The 10,270-nt window shown below is 38.9% G+C and overlaps 1 protein-coding gene across 1 annotated transcript in view; it reads right to left on the reverse strand.

Moving 5' to 3' along the window:
* MCC (mutated in colorectal cancers) overlaps nucleotides 1-7,188 on the reverse strand; it is a gene marked incomplete at its 5' end in the record, with an annotated part of 50,463 nt that extends 43,275 nt beyond the window's left edge. The window contains 3 exons of the mRNA XM_010135193.1: nucleotides 1,222-1,428; nucleotides 3,861-4,024; nucleotides 7,052-7,188. Coding sequence (XP_010133495.1) covers nucleotides 1,222-1,428; nucleotides 3,861-4,024; nucleotides 7,052-7,188 — 508 coding nt within the window. The remainder of the gene's footprint in view (nucleotides 1-1,221; nucleotides 1,429-3,860; nucleotides 4,025-7,051) is intronic.
* Nucleotides 7,189-10,270: the final 3,082 nt, after the last annotated feature.

Raw genomic sequence — 10,270 nt, forward strand, 5'->3', positions numbered from 1 at the left:
TATTGATTAGTGTCATCTGTAGTGTCCATACCTGCATTTGTGTAAGCAAATTTCACATGTACATGCTTCTTTTCTCTTCCTGCTTGTCACCCCCCTACCTCCTGCCCCGATCCTGCAGTAATTCACCAAGTGCATAATGCTACAACTGTAGCTCAAGGAGTAGTACTGCCTCTGTTTAAAAAGAAGCGTCACTATAAAACCACTCCCAAAACTTCAGGACTGGTAATGACTTACACTTACACAATAACATTAAATTTTACAATGGAAGGATGAAGTGGTCTTGTTTTATCATAGCAGATAACTATTCTTCCCTCATCACACATACCATTTTTTAGAGGGGCTAGAGAGTTTTGCAAAGCTAATTTGTGGCTTGGTACTCGAAGACTGAAAATCTTACACAACACAGTTTCATGCTAAAATGATACACTCACTACAGCATAATGCTGTTTTAGCAACACAGTGTTTGCATAAAAGAATGATCTGCTGCCAGGAAGGAAAGAACAACACTTCCAATAATTTTACCCAGATACAATCATCTAAATTGTCATCAGATGGGACGCAAACTTTGAAACTGCTTTTATTAAAAATAACATTCTTCCTTAGCTAGCCAAAACTCTGCAGATTTAACATGGACAAAGCTAATGATTTTTAAAAGTAACAGAGATTGAAGTTATATTCTCTCGGCTCTTTCACCTTTTTTTTGAGAAAAAATTTCCAGGTACAAGGCCTTTATCTGACCTTGCTGCATCAGAAAATACAGACAGGGAAGGAGGACATGGCTGGGACTACTCATTGTTCAGTTCTGAGAATTATTACCGACTGACGGGAGTCCTGCTCTTTTTCTTAACAACAAATTGAATTCCCATCAAAAACAAAGAAGTATTTGTTTACAGAAAAAAGCAGCTCACATGAAAATTCACCAAATCAACATCTGCTTTCTCTACAGACAAGCTACAAATGCTTCCTTGGAGATGACTATCAGGTTTTGTGTTAACTCATGACTTCTGACATCAGGTTGTTGTACATTCTGGCTGTTCATCATGCACTCTTTTTCAGCTGTGTTCAGTTTTGTCCTAGTTCTGTAATTTGTATAGCTCGGCTTTAAAAAACAAAAAGCCCTACAGTCAGTACAGGAAGCAAGACTAAAGAGAAGTTGCTTGTGATGACAAAACTTTACAGACTAGGAGAAATAAGAAGGCATCATCTATGCTGCAGCCTTACCCTTCTACGCAGTCTGTCCCTTTCTTCACGAATAGCATTCATGGTGGCCTTGGTTCTGTTCAGCTCCTCCTCCTTGCTACACAGCATGGCCGTGAGGCTCTCATTCTCTTCCCGCAACCCAGCCAGCTCCTTTTCCCATCGAGATCTCTCTTCAGACAGATTTGGATAAAGGTCACGTCCCAGCACGCCCTCAATCTCTTCTACGGTCTACAAAAACACAGTCATCAAAAAGCAGGAAGAAGCAGAGAAAGATGATTGAACAAGACATTGTGATTGGACAGACATGTGTTACAGGCAACTATATATACTTAGATGTCTACACGCCCAGCCCCACAATGCTGTTAAGTTTGCTTCTTTCATTTGCTAAGTAACGTTAAAAAAAAATTACTGCTTATTTTGTTTGGTAGTTTGACCATTTTATTAAAATATTTTAATCCAATCAACACCAAAACAGACAGACTTTTACATGCAAACAAAACATATGTCACCCATGAGTGACAGTAGCTTCAACTCATCAACAGTTTTAAACAAATTAACTGGACAATCCAAGAACAAGTTATAGTTAAAACCCATACATTTAAATTTAATATGGAAGATAAGTAACTCCTGTACCAAAGTCAAAAAGCCTACTTAGTTTTTCCACTATTACTTTTCTGAAAGAGTGATGCCTTGAAACATTTTTGTAAGACGCAAGCTTCATCTGCATATATTAGCTTCACTTGAACCTACAGGTCTCAAACTATGATTTGGTAAGTTACTTCAACATGAGGACGAGCTCAAGTTCTGAATAAACACAGGGTGGTGAATCATACAACATGAAGAAATGACAGGAAATCCTCTGTAATGGCAGGAGCATTCTCTCTGTTGCTGTCTTCTCTCCCGTCCTTCCCCTAAAACTACTCTCCTTGCTTTTCCCTCACCTCTCTAAATGGAACCACTGAGCTAGCTAGGGTCAGTGGTTTTAGTTTAACACAGGATTTGTGTTAAAAAAGAAAAAAAGAAAAAAAAATTACCAGCAATAGAAGAAGAAAAAGAAACCTAGTAAAATTTAACCATCAAAGCAGAAGGATTCAAAACATTTCAATGCATTAGTCCACTCATGAAGAAAAAAGCCAACAGTCAAAGCAAAAGATAGTTAGAGTATTTCAGGCTTCCATTCATGATTCTGACTGTTTTAAATACCTCTCAGTTCTCTTGTCTGAGGAAGCAAGAAAGAATAAATGAATGACTTGCAACCACGGGTGGAATTGAGGAGCGGGAACCCAAGTGGATTTTGCTATATTAAACACATCTGTGACACACTTCCCCGGCACGAAATCAGAGCACGTCAGAGAGATTCCTATCTTCCTGAAAGGTTAATAACCTTTGCACACTATCACTTGTCAAACACGAACAATCCCAGGCTCTACAGCACAAGCACTGGGGAAAGCTTTCCCCAGAAAACAGCTATGGAAGTAGATACCACATGAAAATAAAAGGCCTGCATTTTGGACCAAGAAGCAGCTGCTGACAGTTACTTTCATTACAAAAGTTTGACAGCAGTTAATTTGAATCAACAATAAATAACAGGGTTAAATTAAAAAGCTTGAGAATTAAGCTTCTGGCAGCTTTTTTTACATTTTGTTGAACCCACCTCTTGCAGAAGTTTTCATCTCATCTCACTTCAGATACCTCTGTGGACCTCACACAGACCAAGCTCTACCTATATTCCAGGATCCACAATCTCTCTCCTGGTGAATACTGACTTCCGAGAACACTTAACCCTAAAATTTCATATAATACTAGGTAACAAAGTGTTGACCCTAATTCTCTGAGACACTCAAACTGCCTGAAGACCATTCCCAGGAGACCCAGAAATCCATCTGCCTCTTTCTCTTTCTCTCTCTCATATATATCCACATTCTTCAAACTATTACTCAACTTTAGTTTCTTTATAGAAAATAACTGTCAATATATTTGTTCTTATATGAGTCACCAATACCTTTCTATCTGACACAAAAAAACTTGATCAGCTTTTCCCTGTATGGAATGAGATTGCGAACCCTTCGTTACACGTGCTATCAGGCTTCCTTCTTCTTATTCTGTTACAAGCGCAATAAAACCAAGACATGCGAGTATCACTTAAAATATCTGTTCCTGTCTGACTTGTCTCATTAGAATTAAATCACCTCGCATGCTTTGTGTTAAATACTAGCTTCAACTTTTAAGACAGCAAAGTCACAACTTACACATGGCTTACGGCATTTATCTCCAAATTTTGGTGAGTGTTACACATAGGGTTTTCAGTTACCAATCAATGAGTAGCTGTGTGACACTGGCAAAGTGACAACTTGTTTGGTGGACAACCTTCAGAAAGTAAATTAACTGCTGAGTGTCCCTGTTTCTCTTACCTCTGAAACGAGCATAAGACGAATACGTTTCTGATGTGAGATCAAAATTCATTTATCAGGTTCCCCTGTGCCTTGGGAGAATCCAGGGTAGAACAGGTGTACTACTGCTTACCTGACGCACACTCTGCACTGGGGTTGATTTCTGTGAAGTACTTTGACACCTTTGGAAGTGAAGTGCTGTGACTACATAACGCGATCGGGTGTCTCGGGCAAAGTACGTGTTGCATGTAGAGCCTAATGCACTGTTACCTTAATGGCTAAATCACAATGTTCACTGGCGGTAGTGAGTTGCTCAATATGTCTATCCACTTCTGCAACCGTTAAACTGCAGCTGCTCTTCTTCCTTCCACAGACAACATTTTCCAGACCTGTCAGCACTCTTTGCAGTTCTGAGTTCAAGTCACTACAGTTATCTAAAAGAAAACAAAGCAAAACAAACCAAAACAACAAATATTGCAACAATTAGTGGCTTATTGAAAAAACAGGCTCTAATAACCCCAAGTGGCTGTTGCACAACAGCTAGGACTGATACTGTTCAAGGAATGTCCTGGCAATCTATCACTTTTTCTTCACCAACTGATAGACTTAAATACCATAACCACGTCAACTGAAACTACAAGTTACCTCCCATTTGACATATAACACTCCCCCTACTCGGCTGAAGTGTTCATTCTTTCTTCAAAAACCTCCCTTTTCTGAAGGACAACATTTTAAGACGCCATATGCTCACATACCTCATGTCTTTTTGTTATTATTTTATTTGCCATTCAGGACCTATTATCCTGATTTTATCACCCTCAAAGGTTTTTCTCTGTAAATTCAACCTTTTTTTCTGCTTGGTACATTCATTGCCATTATGACTTGACACTTTTCAGAGGAATTTTTGTGGTTTTACTTAGGCAGTGCCTAATTTAAAAAAACCTGGTGTTTACAGAAGTGATCCCTATGGGCTATCTTACAGCCTGTGTTTCATTTTTATAGCTGTTTCTTCTTCAGCTGCAGCCACAGAATATGGAGGGATGAGAGGAGAGCACCTTGTTCTTCGCTGCATTCCATACTACACCCATATTAGCAGCTTATACAACAACACTGTTTTTGTTACAAAATGTGGCAGAGCATCACTTCCATTTCTGCCTTTAGGCAAAGCTCTTCTAGTGCCTTGGGCACTGCCTCAGCACCCTCTATTTCTGTGAACACAAGTGGTTCTCAGTACCTTGCTAACTCACTTTATAGACTATTTTTGCTTTTCTTAGGCTCACATCTGGCAACTAACAGTGGCAGTTCCTCAGGCAGACACGTGGTAGACACATTCCTCACAGAAAACCAGTACAATCCAATCACAAGCTCTGTAAGACATACTGGAGAGCGTTCACAGCTTTGAGATCTTGGTGTTTTATTGCCTGTAGCAATAGAGCACCATATCCACATGCATTCATGTATCACAATGTGTTAGTTTTTAGTAAGTCACTGATGATTGTTTCAAAAGGGCTGTAGGCAAGGTCATGAACATGGTTATTAGGTTATGATTTTTCATCCTTACATAGCTGTATCTAGAAGGATTAACACCACCACCTATTTGCACATGTACACGCCTGTGTGTGTACTCACACATGCGTACACACAAAACGGTTTATTTTCACAGGAATACAGAAACAAAACCCAGAAAGGACAGAGTCTATGTACGGAAGGAAAACATGGAAAAAATGCAAGAATCCCTAGAGTTAACACTGTTATTTTGTCCATTGATATATTTCATTCCATTGCCATGTTTCCCACTGTTAGCAGAAACTTAAACAGCTACCTTGCTGTTAATGTAAACAAACTGTGCTTCAGCTTCACCCTCCGAAGAACAAAATCACAGCCCTACCATCAAAATAAATGCTGAAAAGTAAATTAGTTGGGGTTTTTTTCCCAAAAGAAAGGAAAAATAAAAAGGAAATACAATTCAAGGAAAAAAATCCTCATGTTGGAATCTATTCAAGTAGGAACTTAAAATAACAAGCACTAACTTTTGAAAGGTAAAGCATTCATTTTTAAGAATATAAAAGCCTCTACTAAAATACCTTGACACCATATAATACTTCTTTGTATGTATGTGTATACACCATATAATACCACTTTGAATTCCGTATGTCAGACACTTTGCATTACATTATTATAGATACACACAGATTACATTATTAACACTGCTCTAGTGATGCTTCTAGAAAAAAAAGACACTGAAATAATATAAACAAATAGAGCTCCAGAAGTGATGTATTCATCTAAATTTAAGAAATCATTTTCTACATTATTAAACTCCACTTGAGGACAATGAATACTATGCCCAAAAGTCAGTCTACTCTCAGGCCCGTTCCTCTAAGCCACGGTACTGGAAAAAAAAAAAAGCAAAAAGTTCTCCATAATGAAGCGCACAGCTCCAGAGAGGTGGAAACTGTTTTAATACAGTTTCTTGAGCCTGGAAGCAAATAATGCATGTTGCATTATAACCACCAAAGCCTTACGTGGATTTAATAGCTTAATATTTAAGGATCACAAGTTCTACAGAGTTTAAGACCGCTGTTTCCCTGATTTTCTAAAACACTGCTCGTGTATCACCCACAGAAGCTCTAAAGCACCCAGTTAGTTTCCCTAGGGAAGAAAATTAAGAAGAACTATTTGGATTTAAATATAAATTCAGGGAAACAGTATTCTGGAGAGAATTCTGGAAATATTATCTGTCATAGTGGGGATTACACTAGACTTCTGCTAGTCTACTGCTATGGTAGTCAGCAATTGTGACAGAACACTGAACATATTATCAAACTGAAGGCTTAGTATCTGTTCATGCTTATACTGGAAACAAAACAGATGAAATCCTGAAGGAAAGGTGCTTGGCCTCTTAGTTCTTAACCAGAAAAAATTAGCTATAGACTGTCTAGAGGAGCTTCCTTCTCTGCACTGCATTTGAATGGCTTGTGTCAGATTTATCCTTGTCTAAATCCACTTCAGTAAGCTACCCCTATTCCATACTTCAAAAAGCCTCTCAGTTTTCAAAAAGTGCAGGTATCTTTTATAATGAGGCTTGAAAAGGACTGAACAGACAGTTCCATTTCCCATGCTTTTCCCCCCAAATTTTACTCTGCCTGCAATTCTTTTCTAGCCTCAAGACTACTTTAGAGGCACATATAAGGTATGTGAATAGCTTTTCTTCCCCCCTCTTCTGTCCTAAAAGTCATGAGCTCTCCTGAACAATCATTCCATTTTAGACTTCATAGCTATTCCACATCAAAGCACAGAGGTTATTTCACATGCAAGTTCACAGACACAGAGAAGTTCAGCATTCGTTGTGACTAACAGAGCCTAGGTTTATTTCCTCACTAAATGTTTGGATTTGCATTTCAAGGGTTTTAATGCTTTTTTGCTCTGAGAAGGCATCACATCTAAGAATTGTAACTCACCCACATCTGCAGTGACCACGGTGGACTGATTCTCTGGTACCGAAACCGAATTCTGGTCCATGCTGCGTGAGTCTTCATTAACCTCATGCTGGCTTTGGCTGAGCTCTGACCGCAGCTCTGAATACTCATCTTCCTCCCTGGGAGAGAGAGCAAAGGCAGAAATAAAACCATCTGAGGAAACACGTATCTCCATGACACTTATTTCAGACCTGCAAACTGATCCACAGGATACAACCCACACAAATTGTAGTGTTTTGTCCAGCCAGTAGAGAAGGGAGTATACCCTTTACCACAAAGCAACTCTGCTATGCCCTGAACATCCACCTGCAGCTGCCAGTGCCTGGTTTCCACTTCTTTATTCCAAAGTTCATTGCTACTCCAGGCTACTGTACAAGGAAACAATGGGTGGAACAGAGTGCAGGCAAGGATGTGTGCAAGAAGGACACACGCTGCTCTGAGATAACTCCCCTGCAATAACTGACAATTCTTAATCAGCACAAGTGGCTTTTGATCACAAAGTGGATTAGCAATAACCAATTTCGGTCTCTTTCTCAGTTTGAGGATGCCATCAGCTTGTGTGCAAAGCAAGCATGCACACACCTGCGTATGTGTATCAAAAGGCTCTCGGGGACAGGTAAGGTTTTCCACTTTCTCTTCTCAAAAGGAAGAGAACAGATAATGAGTACAGAGTTGAACTGCTGGAGTTAGTGGAAAATAAAAAGCCTCAATTACCTAGGTTTTAACTTATTTGTCAAGCTGGTTCCACTAAAACAATTGAGGTCACAGAATACTTTAGCTAAAGCTAATGAGCTTAAAAAATTAGGGCTTCTCCCTCCTGTCTCCACAAGAAGAGTTCAAAGCACTGGGAAAGAAGATAAGTAAATGAATAACGGCTTTGCCTGAGAACATTTGTAAACATTTTCTTTTGATCCACTTGCTGATTCCACTCAGAATGTATTTATTTTTTACTTCCATAGTGACTTTCTTGACATTAAAGTATATATTTTAAACATGAAAACACACCAGCTTATCCAGGTGCAGAGTCCCTCTGATAAGTAAGCAAACAGCCATAATTTTGTTACGCCCTAAACCAAACACAGAGACTCATTTTGCTGCAGATTCAGCGAAGTGTTGAGAATGGAACTCTCTGGATCTGGAAACAGTAAGAAACAGCAAAGAGCTGTCTGGGGATCTGCATCTGGGTAAAGTTAAGTCTGCTCTGAGTATGCTACATGGTGGTGCTACGTGCAGCAGAAATATCCAGGATTTAGCTTGGAGGTGCATCTGAATTTGCCAGGCAAAACAGCAGAGAAGATGGCACATACATACAGGGAACAATGACAGAAGCAAGCCTGATCTCAAAGTAGCAGAGGTGACAATTTATGACACAGGCCAAGTCAAAAAAGGAATTTCAGCTTGCTTGTCAAGCAGCGTTTCCCAGAGTACTGTGATGCGATTTCTATAGGAACTCATGCTCTTCTACTCCTTACATTTGCTTCAGTGCAAAGAAAGCCTGACTTTATCAGAAGCAGTTAGTGACTATTATTAAACAAAAATGCAGGTCAGCTGATTAAAGTAGAGATTTACATCAAAGGAAGGTCTTTAAGGTATCATGCAATGCATGTTTAAGGAAGTGCGAAAACCAAATCATCAATAGCAGGAATTAAAACAGTGTAATGTAAAAGAGTAAGCATGAGCTAATGTTCCACAAACTCTTTTATTATTAGCCGCAGCACAAGCCAGTAGTGATTAGCTTTCGACAAAAAACCAAAAACCATTACCAAGCACTCTCACAGCTGCATTTTTTTGATCTTAAGGTAATTTTTTAATTTATGAAAAAATTACCCCTACATTTTTATCTCTACAAATGGACATGAGGCTGTATGGATCATAAAACAATGCTACACAGAATAATAAGTTCTCACCACTCTTATTTGGCTCTTGTTGCATTGATTTTCTGCATAAAATCCAGCACAGCTTGACCTAGCTAGAATCAGACCTCCTGGTCATTGTGTAAATATAGGCGCCTTGTGTTATTTCTTGTGAAGCTGTAGGCTATCCACTCTCCTTTCTCATTATACATCTGAATATACTTCAGATGAAAATTTCTGAAGTCTGAACAAATGCTTTTACAGCAATGGGTTACAAGTTTTTTGACAACTGTTTCAAATATTCCTTAGCAGGCACCAATATTCAGTGGAATATATTTCTGTTTGATAATGTTAAAAAGTTCCTTATTATTTTTAGAGTTACACAGATATACCCAAACAGCCACTAGCTCAGAACTAAAAGCAATCTGATCTCTTCCTTTCTCCTTTTGCCAAACCTCAACTTGACATCTAAAGAAGTCAGTCATAGGCCAAAGTTGTTTCTGCACAACCAAGTTACAGATGATTTTGTCAGACAAAGACGTGATTAAGAAAAAAAAGAGTCGAATTTGAATTAATCTAAGGAGATTCTAAAATCTTCTGAAGTCAGGAATATTCACCTTTTAGTACACTACTGTGTAATTTGTAAATTCTTTCAGAGTTACCAGGTATATCCTTTACATCCAAGTATTTACAGCATGAATCTACAATTGGGAAGATCCATTTGGTTGACTTTGTTGTCTTCTACATTGTACACACTTGAAGAGAAAATGGGAGCAGACATACACCTTGTTAGAGCACAAAGAACCTTTGCAATGCGAATAAATTGTCTCTTATGAACTGCAACAGCAGAACTAGGGGTAACAGTGCCGCTGGCATCCATTTGACATGCTGACAGGAACCCCAAGCTAGCACCATTCAGTGAAAGCTGTTCACTCTAAAAGAAGCTAACCGAATGTGCTCTGCACAATGACCACAAGCTCTTCTGCCCAACAGTCTTGCAGAGTTTGATGTGAGCCTGTGACTTGAGTTTTACAACCAGCTTAAGCAAAATACTAGACTCATCCCAGCCTCTCCCTAATAACATAAACAAGAACACTGAAACACTGTCACACCATCATAAATTTCCACAAAAAACCAGATCCAAGGTTTATGTCTCAAATACAAAAAATAGCATCCTCATCCTAGTGGACTTCTTTAGTGTGTTTTTGCTCCAGAATTGCTACCTTTTTGAGCTGGTAGTGTAATAACAGAACAGAATTTACCCACATGAAGAATTAGGCAAGCAAGAGGCTCATCTAGTTGCACAGAATGAATATAGGAACTCTTTTTAGCCTTATCAGTTACAGTT

This window comes from Buceros rhinoceros, unplaced genomic scaffold, assembly GCF_000710305.1.
Source record: "Buceros rhinoceros silvestris isolate BGI_N320 unplaced genomic scaffold, ASM71030v1 scaffold26234, whole genome shotgun sequence".
NCBI classification, from domain to species: Eukaryota; Metazoa; Chordata; class Aves; order Bucerotiformes; family Bucerotidae; genus Buceros; species Buceros rhinoceros.